This window comes from Buteo buteo, chromosome 2 (genome assembly GCF_964188355.1).
Source record: "Buteo buteo chromosome 2, bButBut1.hap1.1, whole genome shotgun sequence".
Lineage (NCBI taxonomy): Eukaryota > Metazoa > Chordata > Aves > Accipitriformes > Accipitridae > Buteo > Buteo buteo.
The window spans coordinates 30,851,437-30,876,821 of record NC_134172.1 but is presented as its reverse complement, the minus strand read 5'-3'; the positions used below and the strand labels follow the sequence as shown (position 1 = coordinate 30,876,821).

The window sequence follows — 25,385 nt, the reverse complement described above, 5'->3', positions numbered from 1 at the left end:
ACCCTGCTTCTGTGCACAAAGAGGTCAGGAAGGTTGCTGGTTTATGGTTTATCATTTGAACAGATTATCTATTTGTGCTAAGCATTTAACAAATATGAGACAGACCTTTGAGGTTACACTCTCAGGCAATTTCTCCGAGTTACAGCTTAAAATATGAAAAAATATGAAAATACATTTTCAAAAGGTTTTTGTTTTTGTTTTGGTTAAACCTTATTTTACTGATAGTTTTCAGGCAAATTTTGGACAATTTAGTGAATGTTGAAAAGCATGTAACTCAGAAACACTAACTGATTGTCTTAATGGCGTAAAAAGCCAAAGACCTTGGGGTCTTCAACATGATGTAGTGTAAGACACTCAGAGAAATCCTGGGGTAGGAAATCTCTTCACATCACTCAAATCACTTTCAGTCCCAAATAAGGTTAAAGAAGTTTAATTCTACTAAGACACTAGAAACTAGATTTGGAAAAATGAAAATGTAAACCAGAGTGGCCACAGACCCTATTAATTATTTACATTTTCTTGATTTATGTGTGTTTTCTCAGCTAAGAGTTAGGGAGTAGGTCTGCAATTTGTTTTGATTCCTCAGCAACACAGTTCTGTGAACAAGCCGTATCTTGCCAGCACTGTCTAACCAGACTGAATTGGGTCTATTTTCTTTGGTTTTGTTTTTTTTTTACACTGAACTGTAATTGAGAACAAAAATTTTGTTGAAATTCTCCTGGAGCTTTCAATAGAAAACCTTTTAATAGAAAATCTAGTGAAAGTGGATTTTTATTTTTTTTTAATTGGTGACAGACCAATCAACAATCATCTCTCCTTAACAGGATCAGGTATTAACCCACTTGCATTCCTCTTCCTACTTCTGGTCTTGCCTACACCAGGACTTCCCTCTTGGATGGTGTTTTGGTGCATTTAGAATTACGATGGCAGCTAAGTGCTTTTCCACCTCTTGCCATAGATCATCATTTTCAGCCTTAAGCTTTGGTTTACCTCTTTTGAACTTCTTAGCTGCAGTCTTGAATGTCAGGTTTATGATTAAGCCAGTCCTTTCCCTGGCTGAATGTTTGCTCTCAGTTCTTTGTGCTCTCCATTCTTCCATTGTCTTCATCCAGCTGCTCAGTTCACCACATAAGGCAACACATTGCTTAATTTTCTGCCTTATTTATTGACACAACTAAGAATGCTCATAATTTCTGTCCCTTGAAAACTCTTGAGGTTTAGTTAACAGAATAAAAAGGTTTTCCAGTGATGTCCAACTCCTTACTACAAACTTTTCTTTGTCCCACGTGATGGACACCCACTTTGAAACATTTTTTTCTTCAACTTCTTTTTAATATGTGTTGTTGTTGTTGTTAGTATTATTATTATTATATCTTCTGCATGAAATGAAGAGGAAAATCCTGCTCTGCTTCTAAATTATAACTGAACTGAAACCTCGAGAGTGATACTTGGCCCCTGTCACAGCACTATTTGCTAATTACTCTGTATTGTCTGTGGTGGAGGAAAGCTAGCTAAGGGGGGTGCCCATTAGCAGCCTCAGAAAGAATGTGATAGGATCCAAACCCTATCCCCTGCTCCATACCCTGTAAATCAGAAGACCTATGGACAATGAATAATCAGTGATCTTCAAGAGGGCTCACTGTGACTGTCTTATAACTCCAGTGAACTTTATACCAGGTTTAGTTCTTGCAAGGGAAAAAACCCCACTTGACTAACATTTTTCACTTATTTATTTATTTTAAAACAAACCAAGAAAGAACAGATTCTCTTACCACACTGTTAACACTGAGATACTTCCCTGTACTGAGTTAAGTTACCTCTTCAAACTTGTTAAGACTGTGATGTGTGCTGTGGTATATTCTCTGTGGCAATGTGTTACCCAGGCTAACATGTAAAGCTGATTTGGAGTGAATTCATAATTATTTATGGTGAAAATGAGGAGGAGAAGTGTATTTTTAGTATGAAGTTGTGTTGTCAAAAGAAAGAAGAACTTTTTCTTAGGTACCTTTTTTCTATTCTAAATGAAGGCAATAGTAAATATAAGCACTAAGGGTGCTGCAAAATTGTGTCCTGTGCTTTGTTTTGAATAGCGAGGAAAATACTACGGAATGTTAATTTACACTAGTATCTAAGTAACAAGCATTTTAAAAAATACTTTTGCAAAGACTTTGACATTAATATATATGAACTGATCAGTATGGAAAGGAAAACCAAGCAAACTTTACCAAAGAGAAGATTAAAAATAGATTTAATGGAAAGTGGAAGATGAGTGGATGGCTATGCTCCAGTTGGGGAAGGAAAGCAAGAAGAGGTTTGAAAAGAAACAAATTCACAGAAGGAGCTTATTCTATTAGAGAGGAAGAATGGTAATTATTAGCCAATTTACAATAACGGGTGATGAAATTAAAGGGTTTTGAAAGAAGGTACAACTGTAACAAAGATGCATGTTACTTCCTTCTGCAATTTCCTTCAACTTGAGAAAGCTTTATCCAGAGACAATTTCTTTTTTACTGGACTGCACACTGCTGATGAAATGGGAGAAAAAGGGTATATTTGCTTAATTGCTAACTTTTCCAAACTGTACTCCCCAAGCACTTTTATCCAAAGTAAATATAAGTATATGTCTTTATTTTAAAAGATGTTGCCTTTGTGCAATATGTAGGCATCCACTACTTTAGAAATTCAAGTAATTTACCTAAATGAATAAACATTAATATAACTAGTTTTAAGCATATGTATTTGATTGCAAGCACTTGTTACAGAAGCCCTAAATTTTGGGGCACATGTAAACTGATACAAACTTTCTAAAATAATTATTTCTTCTTTCTAGGAAAAAGTAAGAAAAGGGATAAATGCAAAAATTCCCAGTTGTATCCTCTGATTGAGAATCAGTTTTGTCCATGTGACAAGTACAGTGCTCAGCCTGTGGGAAACTGGTCAGACTGTATTTTACCAGAGGGTAAGATGGAAGCATTGCTGGGAATGAAGGTACAAGGAGATGTTAAAGAATGTGGACAAGGCTACCGTTACCAGGCCATGGCATGCTATGACCAAAACAATCGACTTGTGGAAACATCACGATGCAACAGTCACGGTATTTAGAAACCTCTTTTCTTTCATCTATTTATTTATCTGCTTTATTTTATTTAACATAATATGTGTACAGGTAGAATTACCAGATTAATATTTATTGCTTAGGCTGCATTTTATCCCAAATTACCTTCAAACCCAGCACATGTTTTTGCTGACTAACAAAATACTAAACTTAATTTTTACTGATTACTATAGTACAATATTTAAAAGTAAGATCATGGTAAATTACTTACTAGATGTTTTAATAGATAAAAGTAAAATCTTCTTGTTTTTCCTGATAATTGTACCTGCAAATTGGAGAATACAGCCATTTAGAACCGCCAGATGCTCAAAAAATAAACAGGAACAGCACAGGACTATTTTGGAAAGGCTGAAATTATTTCCACAGATTCTTTAGATAGCTTTAATCTCCTTAAATAGCCTTATCTCTACCATTTCCTCTTTAGCACTTTAACAGGCGTGTGTTGACCTGAGTTTGATAGCACACAACACTTGTAAAACTAGGATGTTTAAAGACTTTATATTCTTTGTATTCACATTGCTCCTGGAGGAAACAGTGTTCCTTCCTAAAGTGGACACATCTATAGTGTTAGGATCAAAACTGGCACTTTCTGAATTTCAGTGAGCCAGAAGTGTGCTAATTTACATCACCCACAAGACATAACACTATTCCAGCTACTAGGAAGAAAATTAACTCTATCCAAGCTGAAACCAGGACAGGTACGAAAAGCTGGATGTTAGTCTCAGTGCCATTAAAAGGTCACTGTAAGTTTAATTTGTATATGTATTCTACTTTCTAATGTTAAATTAAGATAACAGAAATTTCATTTATTTACTTAGATAAAGCTAAAATAGCTAATCAAAGAAATTGCATGACTTAAGGGGATTTTAATTAGCACTATTAATTCCTGTTTAGAGCTATCATAAATCAGAAACTGAATGTATCAAACCAAGCTGTAGCATATCTTTGTGATTTGATGGAAAAGTAAGCATTCAGCTTAATACCTCAAAACAAAGCTGGAAGATAGTTTTGTGAAGAATTTTCTCCCATGTTTATTCTTATTCAAAATCCTCTTTTGCTGTAGTTAACTCATACTGAAAGGTAAGTTTGTATAAATACATCTGAATGACAAAGTCTAAATCCTAAACTCTCATGGGACAGGAAATCTCTCTTTCTACTCTGAGAATGTTCTTTAATTCTGTTCTCAGCTTTTTGCTCTGGGTTGAGGTCTGCAAAGGTTTAGTTTTGTTCTTTCATTTAGTCTAAAGAGGACATGCTACACTTGCTTAGCCTGACCAGGACCATTTGCCATCTTTGTAGTACCAAAAGACGCAGCTACCTCTAATGACCAGCAGTCGTGTGAGCACAGATCTGCCTGGGCTGGGTAGTTGTCCTGAGGGAATTAGAAAACTCAGAAAGCTGGTAGGGAATGCTGAAAAAAAAAGTCATGGAACAACCTGAATTATTCAGAAGACATGGTTATAAAATACAGAACTGAAAAATTTTTCCTATTTCTTTGTTGATTTTTTTAAACTTTAATTATATGTGACACTATGTTAGAAATTAGCATTCTTTCAGCACTAAGTCCAGAGTGACCTTTGAAAAGTGGAAAATTATAGAAGAACTTAAGTCCATGGGAAACTAGAGGGACTGATGGCCTACTGCCAGTCAGTTTTCGTAGACTTGAAGAATGGGGACCATCAGGTTTTGTGTCAACATCCAAGGGAAGACACATGAGGGAAGAAGCTGTCTGTCCAAGAGCAAATTGTGAGTGGTGTATGTAGTAGGTAGTGTGCTGCTTGAAGTAGCTTGCACAAACAGGTAGGAACTCATTCTTTGTGTGGAATGAGTATGGACGTAGCTGCTTTCAAGCCCTGGCAGTGCACCTTGAGATGCAATTCCATTGCAAGAATCAGAGAGATTTAAAAGACGAATAAAAAATGGGGAAAAAAGGATATTCTCAACCATCTTAGTTTATAACTCTTCACGATGGCAATTTCTAATCTAACGGAGTTTATAAGTGAATGTCGCCTACACTGACAGTGACCACAATGAATAATAAACCAGCGGAAAAGATACTAACAGTATATTGTTATTATACCTACTATAGGCAGGGCTACCAATTACATGCTATTAGCACTAGCAGGCTCCAGAGACAACCTTCCCAAGAGGCAATATCGCATTGCTTTGGTTTGTTTTTTCTTTCTGCAGTTCCATCCCATTTTTCTGACCAGAGATTTGAAGTCTCTTTTAGCTCTCTTTGGAAATGTTTGTGAGTCATTACTATATTTATTGTAGGGTGGGAAGCCTGAACCTTTTGGTTTTGGGGGTTGTTTTGTTCTGAATTCTTTCTTTCTAGATCAGTTTATTAAGGTGTCTGTTTTTTTGATTCCACACACACCCCCCTCCCTGCCCCCCATTTCATTACCTGTTTTTGATAGTGAAGCACAAGGCATCTATGTGTGTTTTCTCATCAGTTCCATTTGAAGGAGACAGTACCTTTATCTTGGTCCATGGTGTGTAGTGCATGGGCAGATGAAGCTTGGAATTGCTGTTGAGCTGATCCTGCATTCCTTGCACTTCCTAAAATTGTTTGACGGGAATTTTAAGTGTACAGGGAATGAAGTATCTAACCTGACTTTGATGGTAAGATTAAACTGAAATTAAGGAATATATCACTAAAATTATGGTTTCCTTTCCAGTAGCTCTTCTAGAACAAAAATCTATTTGATGGGTGTTGTACATACACATAGTACAGATTATTTCTAAGACTTACCTAATTTATTTTCTGCCTTCAGCATTTTGCCAGATTTAGCATACTTTTGCAGATACAAGGAGGCTAGAACAAATGATATAGATGTTTCAATCTAATTTCAGTATATGTCTGCTGCCTTTTCTGAATATCCTCTTTGTATTCACAGATTACGTTCTGATGATTTGTTTTATTTTTCTCAACATGTATAAACTGCTATTTTGCCAGTTAAATCTTATTTTATATCTTGCCAGTATTTATGATGTTTTTATTGCTATTTTCATGCCCTTGGTGTATGACAGTTCTTCAGTTTGGCATCATCTCTAGATTTCAGTGTGTTGTTTGTTTTTTTTCTTTAAGAACAAACATAAAAGCTATGTTATGCCAAACCAACAAGGTACTTCTGTGGTATCACAATAGTTACCCCACCTGCTAGCAAATAAAAGTGCCTCATAGCTTCCCAACAATCTGGTTTTAGTTTTTCAAGCTAAACTTGACAGGACTTATAATTCAAGCCTGTTTGGGTTATTTTTGTTAATTCCAACAGAGTTGCTTATTTCCCTATGGAAATGGTAACACTGACTTTTTCACTGATTTTTGTAACTGATCCAAAGAAGAAGAGTCAGATTTGTCTGCTATGTTATCTGCTTTATTCAGAAATCTGTTTTACTGTTAGCTCCTGCGAGTCTGTTATTTCTTTTACAAGTAGTATAATATGTAATCACAGTTTTTATGGGATATGATTTGGCAAATTAGCTTGGACTAGGAGAGAAATCAAGACTGTTATTTAAGGGAAGATGTTTCCTGTGCAGTGTCCAACTTTTACCTGAACTTTTGTTATCTCCTGACACTATGAAATCATGAGGTGGGAAATGGGGATAATTGTACTTCTTCACCTGTTACAACATCCTCTAAATCTGACAGGAGGGGCAAACTACACCCACAGTATATGTTATTAATATATCGAGGGATGTGTTGTGTGATATACTAAAATGCACAAGAAAATAAAATTGTAAGACTTTCAAAAATTTTATGTAAATACTGTTGTGTAAATTTATTAGGCCACGAATGATTCAGTGTTGCAAGTCATGCTGTTTTGAGTGGGAAGAATCAGAAGACAGACCTGCTCTGCAGTGCCAAAAAATTCATAAGCTGTTTGTTGAGTGAAAAGTTGTGTGCTTAGAATCACAATTCAGTTGACTTACTCAGAAAAGAAAAGGTGAACAGGAGCAGAAGAACAAATACTTCGGGACTCTTTTTACTGCTTGACACATCTCATTTTCAAAAGATTTGAGAAGATTTAACTAACAATTTCACAGACACTGAGGAGCTAAAGGAAGGGTGTGACACAAGGAAGGCCCTAAATTAGTAGACCCATAAGAGGATTCTTGTGATAATCTTTGAAATTATGGGTGCAGTTTTAAAGTCCCAAGTGTGAACATGTTTCTCAAAAAGACAGGAGTGACCATAACAAAAAAGGAAAGGCAAAATATGGTTAAATAAATCTGTTGTTACTTCTAGGTGAGAACACTGGAGAAGCAGAGGGCAGAGCCTTTCTGAAGAGGGTCCTTAGCTTTCTGTAGCTTAACAGGTGCTTCAAAAGAAATCCCAAACTAACAGCTGAAAATAGACCTAAGTTTCAGCTGCAGGGGGACAAGGCGGTTTTTTTCTTATTTTCTTTCAAATTTGAGCTAAATTTATTGATGAAAGAGTTAGCACCATTCAGCATCCATTTGAAATATCCTGCCATTGGTATTTTTCAGCCATACCAGTTCTGTGGAGTGTGGGCAGGAGCTAACAGCTGACAGTTGTCAGCAGATGTGGTAATGTCAGCTAAAAGCAATAACTGAGCTGTTGTTTACCTGTTTTCCTTAATGGAATACCCATAAATTGTCCTTTCTCTGGCTCCTGCTTTGTTTCAGTACTACATAGGTAATTTTACTGGAGAAATACAAAAATGTATTGTTCGCTTGATAGTCAAGTGTGAGAGGTTTTTTCCATTAGAAAAGCAGCAGTGGCTGTTCATAGCTTTATCCCTGTCATCACTAGCATACTAGAGCTCTGTGGATAATGACATGTGTCTGCCAACAATCTGTTTCAGTGTATTTGTGAAAAAAATTGAAAGAGAATCTCTTCATGGTCCCTTTAAACTGTACCTTGGTATTTTCATGACAAAAACTTAAAAGCAGGCCACTGTCATGCTTATGAACTACACTATTTACTCTTCAATATTTAGTTTTCCTCCGTCATATATCAATTATAAATCATGACCCACATAAGCTGAGCAGTGGTTGTGTTTGTGTGCGCATAGTGAAGGCAAACATAGTAGCATGGCGGACAGATGCAGCGTTTTTATATAGGTCGTATTACCGTTCTTAATTCATGTCAGTTCACTGTTAAGACCTTAGGCACAGTCAAGCAGGCCAGGATAGTTTGTCTGCTGCCTTATTAGTGTGAGATTATTTCCCCCTTTAGCATTAATTAAATGAGATGCATTGATTTGTGCTGACTCTACAAAGCCCTTCGTGGCTACAAGGCTTATGCGGGGGATTAGAGAGGAATATCTGCATATCAGTGAATACTTTTACAACAGCTGCTAGGAGTATCAATGTGAATCGAGGAATTTTGTATTTAATTGCTTATGTGTGTGATAGTAAAATCTCGTATGTTATAACAGAGTCTACAGGGTCCAAGATGTCAGTTAGAACTTGCTGTATCCACTTGTTTTAGGATTTTAAAAAAAATTTTTTTTTTTACTGTCAACATTCTAAATTGAAGCAATGCAAATTTACCAACAAAAAAATAGCAGAGCGTTAAAATCTAATTGAGACTTTCTGTTACATGTTTATTCTAAAATAAATACATTTCCCATAGGAGATTCTAATCTAGTATGGTAGTAGTCTTAGGTTCTCAAATTGTTATTAGGATACTTTGCTGTTTCATAGATTGTATCTTTTCTAAGATTTTTTTTTTAAATGTATACAAGATGCCATATTTGTTCTGTTGTGTGTTCTCTAGAAATATGCTACCTATTATAGCCCTGCACCAGAAACACTATCTTAGGCCTCTGCATTATGGTGCCACCATATCTGCCCCATCAACAGGACATCAGTCATGAAGCAGTCATCCATTACCTGAAGTCCTGTAGTTAGTACACCAGAGAGAAATGCTGATGCAGAAGATAGTTAAGCATTAACAATTTCTCTCAGGTTTTGAGGTTTTGAAAGGTAATCCTGAAAAAAGAAAGAAAAAAGTCTTATGGAGTTCAATTTATCTTTCCTTGGCAAGGCAGCTATATGAATAGTCTCAAGAAATACATATATTCTGTTAGAAGTGAAATGCAAATAATTGTATATTTCTTTGTCCTGGAAGATGAGATCCAAGAACTTTGTATTTCCTTGAAAAAAAAAATCTGTGTTGAAGAACATAAACCATTCTGACTTTGCAGTTTTTTTCTTGGATACACAGCATGACATTTTAGTCATGAAAGCAGGAGCATAAATCTGTCAGTCCTAAGGACAAAAGAGTTCATGTAAACACTTTCTAAGATGTTCTTTATGTCTGCACCCTTCAACTCAAGTAGTCAGTCTGTTCTTAATGTGTTGCAGGTGCAGTCTGTGGGGAAAAATCTTATATCCACCTACTTAACCTGCTTTGTCATTAGACAAAGTGTGAAGTCTATTAAAGTTCTCCATTATAAATTATCCATCACATCTATTAGTGACTTTGTTCTAGGAGTCCAGGTTTTATAGCCAATTAGCAATGGGACAGTAAACCTTTCCCTTTCACTAATGAGTTCAGTTCATAGTCCTACTGGTTCAAAGCCATTTGTTAAATTGTGGTTCAGTAATAAATCTTTAATGATAGAATAGCCATGTTCTCACTCATAGTAGACAACTGCCCATTTCACAGCCTTGTGAAGTTCATCTGACAGGAGCTGAAATAATTGAGGAACTACTGCACTGGGAAAAGGAATAGGCCTTAAGAGATGGGCATCTTTTTGCAATACCCTTCCGGACCATGCAGGGTCAATGCTCTGTACCACAGTATCCCAAGGTCTTAACTTTCCAACATCCCTCACACTGTGGGGAGAAGGAAGAGCTGCAGTAAGCATGCAGTGAAAGACTTCAGTCAGGAAGAGAACCAGCAGGCAAAACATGAACTGCTGATGTCCAGAGAACATATCTTCAGCCTTTACAGTGTTGGTCTTCTATTTCACTGTCCCTCCCTCACCTTCACACTCTTTTCCTCAGGTCTTCTTCATAGCCATTTCACTGCTTTCATTCTTTCCTTCTCTCTGCATCTATTGTATTTCTACCTTGGTGTCCTGGTTTCAGCTGGGATAGAGTTGATTGTCTTCCTAGTAGCTGGTACAGTGCTATGTTTTGAGTTCAGTATGAGAAGAATGTTGAAAACACTGATGTTTTCAGTTGTTGCTAAGTAGCGTTTAGACTAAAGTCAAGGATTTTTCAGCTTCTCATGCCCAGCCAGTGAGAAAGCTGGAGGGGCACAAGAAGTTGGGAGGGGACACAGCCAGGGCAGCTGACCCAAACTGGCCAACGGTGTATTCCATACCATGGGACGTCCCATCTAGTATAGGAACTGGGAAGTGGGGGTGGGGAATCGCCGCTCGGGGACTAGCTGGGTGTCGGTCGGCAGGTGGTGAGCAATTGCCCTGCGCATCGTTTGTACATTCCAATCCTTTTATTACTACTGTTGTCATTTTATTAGTGTTATCATTGTCATTATTAGTTTCTTCTTTTCTGTTCTATTAAACCGTTCTTATCTCAACCCATGAGTTTTACTTCTTTTTCCCGATTTTCTCCCTCATCCCACTGGATGGGGGGGAGTGAGTGAGTGGCTGCGTGGTGCTTAGTTGCTGGCTGGGGTTAAACCACGACACTTGGTAATTTCTTGCTTGTTCTTTAAACCTCAAGGTTCTAGCATGACATTTGCTGCAATTATATTACACAACCTGTCCATGTGATATAATGGTGTGATATTCCACCACACAGATACTCACATGTCCACATATTAGAGGACTGTTTCTTTAATAAGATTTTATGCTAACACAAGGGGCACCCTTTCAAAGATGATTAGATCAGAGTGGAAACAAGACTGGAAATTTAAAAATGGCTCATTCATATCCTTTTCATGTCAGAAACTGTGTATCTGTATCACCAGTGCCATTTTAATGCAATATTTCTGGTTTCTGTGTTGCTATGTTTTCCATGTATTTTTTCTATATCACAATATGCTTTCCTCTCAATTGCTAGATTTTTTACAGCATGGACAAAGTTTATAAATATAAGCAACTGAAATTTAACAAAAACAACCAAAAAAAAGTGTATAAACTTTTCAATGTTCCTGAACATCTGCTTTCTTGGATTTGAGGGACGATTGCTATGAGCTTCTGGAGATTATCATCCTTAATCACTGTAAAAGATATGTTGACATCATACACACAGAAAGGCATCTGAGGTGATGACATGCTCCAGAGAAGCTTTTTCTGAAAAGTACCATCAGATGGGTAGTAAATGGAGTGGAACAAGTAATTTGCAACAAGTAATTTTTATTTTTTTTTTAATTCAGTCTTCTTTCTTGGGTAGAGAAATATCTGCAAGCAATTTGACGTCTGCTTCTGCCTGGGTTCTAAGGGAGTCCAGTGGCACAGCTAAATGCTAAATAATCTGTTAAGTGAAATAGCAAGACACCTGAAAGGCAAAGAAGATGCCAAGGGTTGAATATGCCAAAAACTTTTTGATGTCAAATATATGAGGGTCATTTTCCTTCTACACACTAATTACCTATAGAATGCAAATCAGATGCCACAGTCTTTTTATTTCTTCCCTTTGTCCTCTGTTTTTATTTGTGGGAACATTCTTCATTACATTTCACTGTCTGGTCAGGAGATACCAGTGTAGGCTCTTTAGGGCACTGCATTCTGTTTGTGCTTCACCAAGTTACTACTTTTGGCAGGATGTTAATATCTTTTCTCTTCTTTCTTTGTTTTCTATCCCTATGCAGTACGTCCTTACAATTCTCTTGACTCTGTGTTCTGAGCTATTTATTTTCTTCTTCCCTCCAACTGTCTTTTCTTACCCTTTCCTCTATTCCCCCTCAGTCTCTCTTTCATCTTGTGTTTCCTCTGTTGTTTTGACTTCTGACTCTGCCCTGAAAAGTAACTACACTCATTTAATTTCTTTTCCTTCTGTTTGGAGAAGGCTTGGAAGCTGTGAAACTCCTTTCTGGATCCCTTTATTCTGTTCATGTCCTTGACCTATTTTTTATCCAGTGTTCTTAGTATACCAGTAGCTAGGATTTTTTTATGCTTGTCTTGCATCTTGCCTAATAGTGTTTTTTCTCTCCACTCTTCAAAAATGTTCCACATTTCCAGTAGCTCCAGGCCTTCCTACCTTGTAGAGCTTATTTTTATGCCTTCAGTGATTGACTCCATTCTTGTTCTCTTCTTCATGTGTCTTTTCCGTTCTTCTTGTTTTGCTGGTTAATTTTCACATGTAGAGTTTGGGTCTTGATGCCAGCTTTTCCAAGGAAATAGGAAGGAGGTGGAGGAGAGGAGATAAAGATGGCATAGGAAAGAGCTGTATGGTGAGCAGAAGCTATTCCATGAAGCTTGTAGGATTAAGGACCCGGTATAAGATTGCAGTTCAGTATTTTTTCATTATAAAGTGGGTGGTAAATGTCAGCTGGCCCACTATATCCTCTCCAATATGCATTAACATACAAGAAGCAACCATGTAGTTTTCCGTATTATAACTCTTACTAAGGCACTATACCTGTAATACAATGCTGTTCCGGCTTTATTGCATTCTACACCAAAGGGTTTTAGTGGCTGACTTCAATGTAGCTGTTTCACAGATAGTGTGCAAAAAGGTTGCTGTAGTGGTATGGTTTCATCTGATATTTTATGGAATCACTTGCACTATAGCTCAGTGTAATTAAAATGTTACCTGGGACTTGCTTATAGTATAATGTATTTGATACATCATCTGTCTGCAAAATTCTAAACATCTTGTTAACCTTTTGGCTAACATTCTCATTATCTCAAAAAAATCTTTATTGTCCTTGTTCGGATGAGCTGAAGGGAAATACAGCAAAATAGTTTCTAATTTGTCAATCATTTTAGTTTAATATGTTCCACACAGGCTCCTTTTGGTAGGCTACAATGTATTCCCATGCTATAGTTATCCAAGTCCCAAAATGTCATGATATCCTGGAGAAGATCTTTTTCTATGATGGGGGCAGATTGGGAAGATCCCTTTGAGATTAATTAAAACAAATTTAAAATAGCTCAGAGGTTTATGGAAGTCCTTAAAATAAAGTCTTCCTGAAGCAGCCTGTACTGGTTAAAGTTACCTACTTAAGGATGTACAATACATTTAAAACAACTTGAATTTGTTTCTTCCAGACATTAATTATAGAGGCAGAAATTTAAGAAATTATAAATGGCATAACTGTGTTACAGTAGGAAGGTTTCTCTAGAAAAAAAATACTTAGAATTTATATCGAAAGTAAAGGCAGCATTTCAGAATGTCAAGAAAATTCATAGGGCAGTAAAATCTTCACTTAGTTCTATCAGACAATAAATATCACTAAATAGTTATTGCATGGAGGGAATTGTTTCTTTTAACTATTTTATTATTCCCCATTTTCATTCAGTAGTTCATTGATTCTGTGAGTATATGGTTTTGTATAGCACCTAAGAGGGCTCATTAAAAGCTCGTTTCTGGTGAAGATCGAGAGTTTGATATTTATGCACTCAAAGTTCAGTGTAGGATGGGGCTCTGAGATAGGGTGCATCTGATTTCTGAGACTTACTCAGAGATGTCAGGTAAGGTGAAATGTAATCAATTTTGCATTTACTACTGCAGGGCAATCTATGTCACCACCTCTGATACGCATGATATGATCTTCAAAAATATATTTTGTCTAACACAGTGTACCTTTCATATGATATCACTGAGCTGATCAATCAAACGGCAAGAAACGTTTAATAAATATGCTTGTAATTCAAGCTAATAATGTTCTAGCCATTTTAAGGAAGATATATTTGGTGAACAGTAGTTTTGCAGTGCTCAAATTCAGGATGTGCTCTGTATATTTATTTAACTATTTAACACTTCCAAATAGAGGAAAGCTATATAGGATAAAATCATCACCTGAATTTGACCATAAAATATTCTGAATGTTACTGTATGTTTAAAAACCCCCAAACCCTTCTGTTCTTCATTTCTAAAGCAAATTAATTGAAGTAACTAGTAATACATATATAGAATTTAAATCTCTTAAGTGTTTTGATTCTCTACACAACTTGTGATTGTTTGGTATTGGTTGCTTTTAGAAGAGACAGAATAGCTTTACTTAGAAGTATAGGTTAAAAACATAAAGCTGCTAACACCAGCTCTGATGAAAATGACAGTTGTTGCTTTCAAACTGAAACAAAATCGAGATATGTGAGAAACATTTGAAACCATGCCTAGCAAACTGTGCCAATCATTTGAGAATGATCTTACCCAAGTATGTGTTAATTTTGCAACTGTGTCCATCAAATATTTTAATTCACTTTTAAATGCATTGACATTGCACATGCCAACAGTAAATACATTGCAGATCTGACACAGGAATGGGGAGAGGAGAGTTCATATAGGTTTAGGGTATAGTTGTAGTAAAAATGCAGTAAAGACCAGTTTTTTATTTGAGGTTTTATAGCTTCTGCTGTAAATATTGCCATAAATGATACTTATTGTAGAGGTATAGCATATGTTGCTTTTGAAAGAAAGACATTTTCACTTATTTAGTGAATTGAGGCCTCATGTTACTCCCTGCAGACCATGTCATGCCCCTTTCCAACCTCTCAGGACAGATGACTTATCCAAACCAAACATCTGTTTTTCCATTCAGTGCAATCATTCAGTGTGCTACTGGGGGCAGATGGTTGTTAATCGGCAGATCATTAATGTGGCAGGCCACTCTCTCTTTCTAGCCTCAGAAAGGTCACAAGGTGTTAAGTTCCCTTGCTCCAGGCTGGTAAGATGCGTATCTTTTGATTCAGTTGGATTTTTGATGTATAACTGCAATTGAATTACTTGATACAATTATGGAGGAGCTTTTAATTAAACCTTTTTTCCTTAAAAAAAACCCAAACACCTGTTTTTACAGTGTAAGAATGATGCAGCCAAGAGACAGTTAGTGCCAATTACACTGTAGCTGTCAGAAAGTTTGAATGCTGAAATCTGGGGGGTGTGAATCCTAATCAGATAGCAGTGAGGATGCTCAGCTGCTAATCTGACACAGTCTGCAGCTATATGTGTCAGTTTTCTGCAGGATTTAATTTAGCCCTAATGATGAAGAAATCTCTCTATTCACACAGTCCTGTCAAGTCAAACTTTGGACAATCTAAATGAAGTAGACCAGGGCTTCAGGGAGAAGTGGCAGAGTGACAGGCTGAAGAGATTTTACTTTCTTTTCCATTCACACAGGTTATATTGAGGAAGCCTGTATTATTCCATGTCCCTCCGACTGCAAGCTCAGTGAGTGGTCCAACTGGTCTCGCTGTAGTAAATCCTGTGGGAGCGGGGTAAAGGTTCGGTCTAAATGGCTCCGTGAAAAACCCTACAATGGTGGAAGACCCTGTCCAAAGCTAGATCACGTCAATCAGGTAATTAGATTTATATTTACATTATAGATATAGCTTTTTCCATACCTCAGATAACCCTTTTAGCTGTATTGTTTTTTCATGTGGAAAAACTATACAACATAAATGGCAGATGCTGGTAAGAGGAGGACTATGTGTTGGCTTACATTTCCTCAGTCAGCAAAAGATCTGCCTTCATTACTTCCTCATCCTCAAGAATTTAGCACATTATCTGAACTGCAGGTTGGAGACAATAAAACATTCTTACATGCAGATTGTGAAGACCACGTGGCTGAAAATCTTCTCTTACAATGGGTAAAATGTTTCATGCTAAACATGGTAAGATACATGCTAGAACTGGTGAGATTCTTAGAGTCATTCCCTGACCATCTCAGATCAGAAAGCATATTAAAACTTCTCAAACGCTTACACAGTATCATCTCAGCGTCCCTTAGTAGGTTTTAGTCAAGCAGGAGCTTAACCTTCTGGGTACACTTTCCCTGACACTGCAGTTCCAGTCAGGAATGCACTTCTGAAGTCAATCTCCCAGTTGTCCCACTAACGGCACTTGATTTTCCAGTATGGAGCAGTCTGCCTGCACAGTCTGGATCCTCTTCAAGTGAAACTAAGCCAGAAAATGTGATCCAAGAGCACACTGGGAGTGCTTTGACCACTAATGAGCATTTACTCTTTGGGACCAAGTGTAGCACTAGTCCAAGTCAAACCCCTGAAGCTTGTTTGCTCTTGTTTGCTTGGGGAGTTTTAGAAAGAAAAACCTTCCTTGTCAATTAACTTATGCTCTTCAGAGTTGATTTATATTCATATTACTGTTGAATTTAATTTAGTCTGCAGAGGCATCTTAAACAGCCACACGGTCTTCTCTGTAAATATTCAAAGATTGAAAAAAAATGTGCTGTCAATTTTCATTTGAATAAAAATGCATGTACTTGATATTATCCTATTGATATTTTGCTAGCACAGAGTGAAATGGCTTGTTGAGCTAATTTTCTACTTTAGGGAACGTAATTAGTTCTAATTTAGAAAATAATAAGTGTTAAACTGCAGCTAATAAACTAAGTTTGTGAGCTACTTTAACAAAATACAAACTAGAATGAGGGTTGCTGGATTTGGGTCAACATGTAAATATGCTTTAAATTAGGAGGAATGTGTTTCAATAGGAGCATATTATAGTCTATACAGATGTCTTTTTCCTTCTTTAATATTCATGTAGTACATAATAGGTTTGTATTTTTCTGCCTCAAAGGTGATTTTGCTAGAAGGCTGTTAGCCACTTGTATGCAACACTATTGCCCTCTACCGGTACTTTGACTCGAATTTGATTTGCGATTTTACATGGTAGTTGCCAAATAATAATAGATGATTCAAAATGTAATTATTGTAAAAATAAATTTGAAATATAGTAATTTCATGAGAAGGGAGCTCTACAGATAAGATAGGAATGTCAAAGAATATAGAGGCTGTATCTTTCAATTTTAAATACATTCACTGTCAATTCAGAAACATGCAGGGAATACACGTGCATTTTAATTTTAAGTGAATTATTTAATCTAAATGTGATCCACCATTCATTCAGCTGGAAAACTACTGATTCTTCAGAATACTTATTTCAATTATTAAATGTAATTTGTTTTATTTATGTATTTATTACTTATATATATAACACGCTTATTTGCATACATACAAAGCATAATAGTTAGACTGGGTCTTTGGTGCCCACAAGTATGTGGAAGATGATGTACAGAGGGGCTATGCTATAAGCTGAGATCTAGGAATTATGAACTCTGAGGAAAGACTGCAACATGTTGTCTAGCCGATGGAAGAGAAGATGGGAGGGAGGATGCTGGCAGTCTGCTAGCATGTGTGTACATAAAAGGCTGTTGCAAAGGAGGAAATAATCAATTTTCCATGGGCATCATGGATAAGATAAAAAGCAGTAGGCTTAGACTGCTGCAAGCAGATTTGGGTTAAGCCTTGGGAAAACTTTCTAATGGTAAGGCTAGTGAAATATGGAAATAAAGTGCTTAAGAGGTTTTTCAAGTTTTAAGAGCAAGTTGTTCAGCGTCTCTCAGGGCTGACATGTATGACTGTGTTTTGGAGAGGGACTGAACACAGTGAATGCTAGATGTCTCATTGAGTGTCTTTCCTCCTGGGCCATGCACACCAGGGTGACTCCCAAACCACACTCCAACTGAATGAAGCTTTCTCAGTACTCACTTCATTAGGCTAAAAATCTTCATAACTGCAATAATAATAGAGTCAGGTTTATTATAAAAGCATGTCAATGGCCTTCAGAGGATTTTAAATGAAGAGGCTAGTCTGAGACTGTTAGAGAAAATGAGGACATCCCTTTCTTCATTGGCTCCAGGCATTATTTGCCCCCTTACCCAGCAGGTGGGTATGCGATCCTTACACTACCCAACTGCCAGGGCCTGCAGTCATAGTTACAAAAATGCCAGTAGGGTCAGGAAAACACCACTAAACACATGAAATGCAATATAGAGTTCTCCTTTGCCTTTCTGGCAAGATATCCAACTTTTATGTTACTGGAAAGGCTGTTGAATATGTGGAGTTTATGTATTTCTTCTTATGCCAACCAAGGTGAGATATATAGAGATGTTTCCCTAAATTAAGGCTTCCTTATTCTCATTTTGGAAATCCTGGACAAGAATAAGTAAAATGCCACTTCCCATGTGACTACAAATTGTGCACGAGTCCAGTACCTTCCTTACCATGCATTTATACCACCCATCTTTATGCTTGAGTTAATGCTTATGTAGTTCAAAGAAGGCCCAAATATGCTGCCTATGCTGGTTGTCTTGTGCATGGGCTGATCAGCTGCACAGTGATATATCAGACTCTATATGCATTGATTGTTCAAGGTATTTTGTTGCAGGTTAACTGATAAACTATCAAACCATCAGCTCTCTTTTTCTACCCAAAAAGTGTTGCTGAAAAGAAATCAAGGACTTGTTTAAGGCAATGTCTTAGATTGTCTAGAAATATTAGTTGTGCTGAGTTGATACCCAGAATGATATGTGAAGTTAGCTGGTATAAGATAAATTTGGGGCAATGGGCTTTAAGTAACCTATGCATAATTAAGATACTCAATGAAGGACTTATGAACTTTGAAAGGATGAGAACTGCCAGTTCCTTTTATTCCCCTGAATCTATTGCACTTAATGCTGTCGGAACAATTTCAATTAATAGAGAAGTCCAGTATCCTCCAAAACCATTGAGGATTTTCTCTTGTCTTAGGGAAACTGGATTCCCTACTGTGTGAAGAGTTGATGCTCATTATAGGCAAAAAGGGAAAACAGTTTTATCGTATGTTAGGGACTGAAAAAGAGACTGGCTAATTTACAGTCTCTTCCCACCAGTTGTGATTTGTAAACTTTTATTTTCTTCCAAGGACAAACTTCTTGCAAAAATGCCTCATGACAGCAAGGGAGATCCAAGAGGAAAAATTGGATGCCTTTTGCTTGGCAGAAGTCATAGAATATTGTTTGTGATAAAAGCTAAATGAATGCCATTTAAATACCTATGCTTCACTCTAATAATTCTTTCTTTTTATCTTTGTTTTTTCTTTTGGGTTCATGAAAATACTTTCTTCAGGCTCAGGTAAGAGTTTCTAAAATAGAGAGATAACCTTAACATGTGCTTCCTGATTGTGCTCCAATGTTTACGTTGCCTGTCCTTTTTTTGTAATGTATGTTTGAGAAAATATATGGAACACTGTATAAATTACTGTACGAGATACTATTTCAAATTTGTATTCAAATTTAAATGTAATACTAATGCTGGTACACAAATATATTAGAGTGATTTTAAGTATCCACAATGAAAAATAAAGTATATATTGGGATAATTTACCTTGAGCTCACCTCTCTTTAGAAATACAATAGCCCCACAACTAATAACAGTGGGATGGAATAGTTGAGGAGAGATGTGAAAGATAGAAGTAAAGTTTTAGCAGAGTTTTAGCAGTGTTTTTCTAAAAGATATACCTCTGAGCTAGCTTAGTTACAGATTTTATGTTAGCTGTGTTGATGTTATTGGTGGAAAAGGCATAGCATGGGCTTAGAGGCAGAGAAAACCAGGGAATCTGTCATTAGATGTCTTAGCTTCTGACTTTTTGTTATTTCTGTAGTTTTCTGTCAAGTATTTTCTCTGTATTATTACTACAGCCTCTAAATCAGCAAGCTTACATTTGTTGTTCTTACCAAAAAGAGCATTAACCCTTTTTTGCATGATCACTGTTGCGTGTTTATCTTATTTGTGTGCAACGAAACTGACACTCAGTGTGGATTCCAGGTATATGAAGTAGTTCCCTGCCACAGTGACTGCAGCCAGTATGTATGGGTTACTGAGCCCTGGAGCGTCTGCAAGGTGACGAATGTGGACTTAAAAGAGAACTGTGGAGAAGGTGTTCAAACAAGGAAAGTCAGGTAAAACAGTATTGCTCCTCCTTCACTTTAGAGAACCTTCACTTTCAGTCATGGCTGTATTTAATTTGATGTAATTTTGTGTAATGTAAAGTGCTAAGTCTACCTGTAGTATACCAGACCAGAACCCTGGCTGATTTAAATCAGAATATCTTCATTGAGTGCAATATGGCTCTGTCTACTGGTTACAGATGTAGACCTTGATCCCTGGTTTATAAACTAATGTATATTGCACTTATACTGCTACAAACGCTGTAACATATGATTTTAGTCCTTTTCTGAAAAGTTAAATGGTCCTTTTTCTATATGAAACTATGATTTTAAAACCCCTTTTAAGTACATATGCACTTGGGAATAGTAGTTACACTTATTACAGGAAAAAGTGACAAAAGTGAATGAAGTGCAATAGAAAAATCCAGACATCATCTGTTGTTTATTGAACCTGATTTAGGCATCTTGTATGCTTGCTTATCATCCTAGACCTCTAATCAAAGGTTAATTAAAATTAGTCTCACATGGTGTGCTACAACAACAAGTAAAGCAGTACATGGAGTTTGGGTTGGTTGGGGTTTGTTTTATTTTTTTTTAGTGGCTAACCTCAAAGTGACACAAAATTTGGGATTATAAATCTGAATAATAAAGCATAATGTGAATTCAGTTTGAAGGTCCAAAATGAGAGCTGTATACAGTGAACTGCTAAATGTTCTCTTTTCCCTGCCACAAGTGCTTAGAAACTGGCACATTTACACGATTTTGTTCACAATAGCACTGTTTCCTCAGTGTAACCATTTACTTCAAAAAGGCCAAAGTCTTAGTCTTTGCTTGACCAAAGTTAGAAAGAATATCCATAACTCTTCTCACACAGTAGCATCTAAACAAATTCTTGTAAGAATACTCTTAAAAAAACTCCAATACAAAAAATCAAAATTAATCAGTGTTTATGTTGAAAAATAGACTTTAACACTACCATCAAAGATAAAGAAAGTGTTTTCAGCCCTTTGGGACTAAAAATATCTAACTTTTCATTTATTATCACATAATGCCATTAAAGTACTAATTCTACAGAGCTAATATATGCTCATGCTGCATCTCTTGTGTTTACCTTAGAACAGAAAGTGGTTCAAAAATTAGTTTAGTCTGATAATGTAAGATATTTGTAAAAAATTAATGTGGTCAAATGGAAGAAACTCTGAGTATTTCTGTGTGTAAGAAATATCCTATTGATATGGGCTTTTCTCTTGCAATTCTGGAAAACAGATACAAGCCTCTTAATTTGAATGATCCTAGTCATGTACTAGTTGGTCTTCTGCTGACAAGTGGAAGGGATAAGTTAATAGTAGATGCCACAGCATTGGAAATACTGTGGAATGAAGACTGTCATCTTCAGCTGTACAAAACTAAGCATATTCATTTCTCATCTTAACTGGGCCTCCATCTGCTAATTTAATATAATGGTAATTAAAAAGCATCTGTGTAAATTAGGGATTAATACTAAGAATATAAAATTTAAAAAGTTTTAATAGTTCTAGATTTAAAAGTATCAGTTGACACATGCACAAAATATGTCTAAACTGCAGATGATTTGCATTATTCTGGCTCAGAGGTAAGCTAAAGTCAAGTAAATAATCTACCCAGAAACTCTCAGGAGATCACTGATAAGAACTGTCTAAATTCTGTGCATTTCTTTATATGGCTGTCCTCTGTAAAAATGAAGATTATTTTTGGCTCTTCAGCTTTTCTTGGATATACATAGATCAATACTTATTTCTGTTACTTCAATTACTTCATGACTGTTATGTGCTGACAAAATGTTAAAATGCTTCAGAATAAGGCGGAACACAGTTACTGTACAAAATCCATGGCAAATGTAGTTTATGTGCAGTTCTTTTTTCCAGGTGCATGCTAAACACTGTGGATGGTCCTTCTGACACTGTAGAGGACTACCTGTGTGATCCTGAAGAGATGCCACTTGGTGCTAGAAAATGCACATTACCATGTCCTGAGGACTGTGTTATGTCTGAATGGGGATCATGGTCTCGATGTTCTTTGGTAAGAAGTATACCGAAGTGTAATGTTTATAGTTTTAGGAGGATACTTTAAAAATGTATACATGACATACTGTGCAAAGATGCTGAATTGAGCAGTGATTACACGTGTAAATTTCTATCTCTACTGTCATATTTAGGATTGTTGATCATTGGTTACAAATAAAGTGTGTCAGTATTTTCCATTAAGTGAAATTGCTCCAAAACACAAAATATAATATGTCCCCAGCGGTCATTCTTCAGTGTGGTGTGCGTTCTGTGTGGTGGAATAGCTTTGGCAGTGGCTTGTGAGTCTCTCTGTAGCAGTTCAGTCACTGTTCTAAAAATTTCACTATTCTGTAACAAGCAAAGTCTGTAGATCAAGACTGAGCATAGGAAGATAATTTTGGGTCTCCTCTCCCCTTCTGGCCAGCAATTTTAAAAAGAAATGTCGAAAAACCCAAACCGAACATAAAAAAGTGTTTCGGGACCTCTGAGTATTCAGGCTCTCGTGCGCTACACTATAGCATTTGGAAAATGAGTATCTCAATATCCAGTTTATGAGGGAAATAGTTCCAAAGCACTAGTACTGAAATATGAACTAGTTAGGAAAGTATCAAGGCATTTCCAAGTTAGAAGATATTTCACTTTGCGTGGTACCAAGGTGAAAGAGCAGACTAAATTCTCTGAAATAACAAGGAAATGGTTTCTTTTACACAACAGCATGAGCCCATTATTTTACATTTGTGTTTTGTGAAGGGATTACTTGAAAGGTTGGTATAATGTTGCATGAAAAGGTATCAGGGTGCCAAAATATCAAAGCTGCTTCCAATCTCCCTTTCAAGCCGTGCAATGGAAGTAGTGTCCGTGAAAGGTCAGCTGAATCCCTGAGACAACCAGATGATGGAAAGTCTTGTCCTGCTGCCACCGAGACAGAAGTCTGCACTTTGAACAAAAACTGCTACCACTATGACTACAATGTGACAGGTATTTGTGGTGTTTTGCTCCAGTGACAGCCTGGGACTATGGCTTACTTCCATTCACCTTACAGGACAGATTTTTCAGTTTTCTGTTCTTATCTGGAGGTTGCTGTGGAGCTTGTACTGAAAACTGATTCAGGCTATTTGATCCAGATAAAATATTACTGGAGGCTTTGCAACTTGGGTGAAGTGTGCACGCTGTAACTCCAGGAAATGTATTTCTCCGATCATTTTGTGATTTGCTCAAAATCCATACAGACGAAACCAAATATGAACTTTTCAGGAAGGCATCATGGCACTGACTATTTGCAGTAAAAGTCTCTGTTTCCAAAAATGTGTAGCAGCTGGGATCTGTGAGCCTCTGCATGTGTAAAAGTTGCTTGTGAGGATTATTTTAGGCCATCAGAATTAGAATTAGGTGGGACATTGGATCATTATGAGTTTTATTTGAAATGTCTGCTATGCTAATTAATTCCTTATTTTCAGACTGGAGCACATGTCAGCTCAGCGAGAAGGCTGTCTGTGGTAATGGTATCAAAACACGGATGCTTGACTGTGTTCGCAGTGATGGCAAATCAGTTGACCTGAAGTACTGTGAAGAGGTGAGTTGGGTACCTGTGAGTAAGCTCCCTTCTAATGGTGCTATTTAATGCTGAGCCAGCTGAGCTATATGGCTTGTAACCCATCCTCGCCAGATGTTTTGCAACACCATTCATGGATTGTTAAGTACCTCTGAAATGAACTGTGCCTTCAACAGTGATTTTTATACAATTTCCTTCGGTTACTTTTAAGTGCCTCCATGAATGTACGTGAATTATTATGTCCTGAAGGAAATGACTTAGAAACAATAATTAATAAAGTAGAATAAAGGTAATAAATCTTAATCAGAACACTAATCATCATTCTAATTTGATACAATTTCTGCATGGAGCCTTGGACAGCTGCCAGTATCAATCATTTACTCAATGTGTTGGAATATTTCTCACGTGACATTCTGCAGCTGGGCTGGAATGCTAACTTCTTGTATCCAGCTGTGTAATGCAAAAGATACCCAAGCTAGTGTGAAAAAACGTGCAGCATGAATGCAATATTAAATAGGAGCATATATGGAGAACTAACTAGCAAACTGGAGCCCTTAAATTTTGAAAGAGCCATTTTGCAAATGTTCAAATTAACTTCAAACTTGGCAGCACTCATTTTCTGACATTTTTTGTGTTGGTCTTAATGTTTTGAATTGCATGGAGATAGTAATGTGAAGGAAAATGGGAAGACAACACCAAGTGCTACATTAAGGGCAATCCTAGGTGTCTTTCTGATGGAAAGTAACCGAACTTATTTCAGCTGCCATTCCCCCACCACCTTGACATCAGAAACAAAATCACTTGCAATGGGGGACAAAGGTGGAGTGGCCTCCACAGCAGCTTTGGTACCAACATCTTTTCTGTTGGACCTTCCTGGCTAGTAGCTGGTCTTCAGGATGTGCCCATAGAGAAGAGTCATCAGAAGTGGAGGGAGTCAGGAAACTCATCATGTAGTTTGGACTATAGTTTTGTACTGGTGTATGTGACATACATAGGCTTCTCCAACCCCCTCCAACATCCTGGATTCCTGAATCTGTAAGTTCTTAGCAAAGGCAGGTTTCAGCTGAGGCTGGCACCCAGCTTTTGTCCCAAGTTTCTCCTTCACACATAGCTCTTGGGTTTATAATCAAATCTAATAATTTGATCATTTATGTCTCAGGAAAAAACTCAAGATCTGGCTACCTACCAGCAAGTTCTGTGAAGTTAACAGGGGAATGCATTAATGCGTTCTGTTAATGTTTTAATGAGTTAAAAGAAAAAAAAAAAATTGGCTCTTGGGTTATTTGTAAGAGACTGCAATATTGATTAATTCATACTAAGACATGATATAAAATATCCATCCATATGAATATTTCAAAGAAAAAAAAATGTTTTATTAGATTTAAGGGGAAATATATTTCTTTTAGCATAAAGCCAAGAAATTATTCCTGTTGTTAACCAAAGATTTTGAGCAACATTTAGAACAAATGATTACATTTTACACTGAAATCTCATTGCAGAAACCTCTGGAACTTTCCTGCACTTAAAAAATGACAGTTTATTACTCAGAGAAATAATAAGGGCAAGAAGATAGTATCTCAAAAGCTACTTGCCATAAATGACTGGCCAGCAGACATCACTGCAGTCGGGTCCTGGCTTTATCAGCAACCACTGTGATACAGTCTTATTTGCCCTTTTGATTTGCTAGGCCATATAGAGATAAATCTTCCAGTAGAAAGCTCTGATCCACTCCCCAGTCATACTGTTAAGACTATTTGTTGAATTATGGATGTGTAAGCAGTGGTACGACAAGGTCAAAGGCTGATCCAATAACTGTGAGAAGTAAAACCTGTTAAC

General features: G+C 36.8%; 1 protein-coding gene across 1 annotated transcript in view; it reads left to right on the top strand.

The window, feature by feature from the left end:
- The window catches only part of THSD7A (thrombospondin type 1 domain containing 7A), a 297,588-nt gene that overhangs the window by 248,333 nt on the left and 23,870 nt on the right, over window positions 1-25,385 (top strand). The window contains exons 15-21 of the mRNA XM_075049941.1: window positions 2,831-3,094; window positions 15,347-15,525; window positions 19,135-19,140; window positions 19,834-19,967; window positions 21,860-22,013; window positions 22,834-22,975; window positions 23,455-23,570. Coding sequence (XP_074906042.1) covers window positions 2,831-3,094; window positions 15,347-15,525; window positions 19,135-19,140; window positions 19,834-19,967; window positions 21,860-22,013; window positions 22,834-22,975; window positions 23,455-23,570 — 995 coding nt within the window. The remainder of the gene's footprint in view (window positions 1-2,830; window positions 3,095-15,346; window positions 15,526-19,134; window positions 19,141-19,833; window positions 19,968-21,859; window positions 22,014-22,833; window positions 22,976-23,454; window positions 23,571-25,385) is intronic.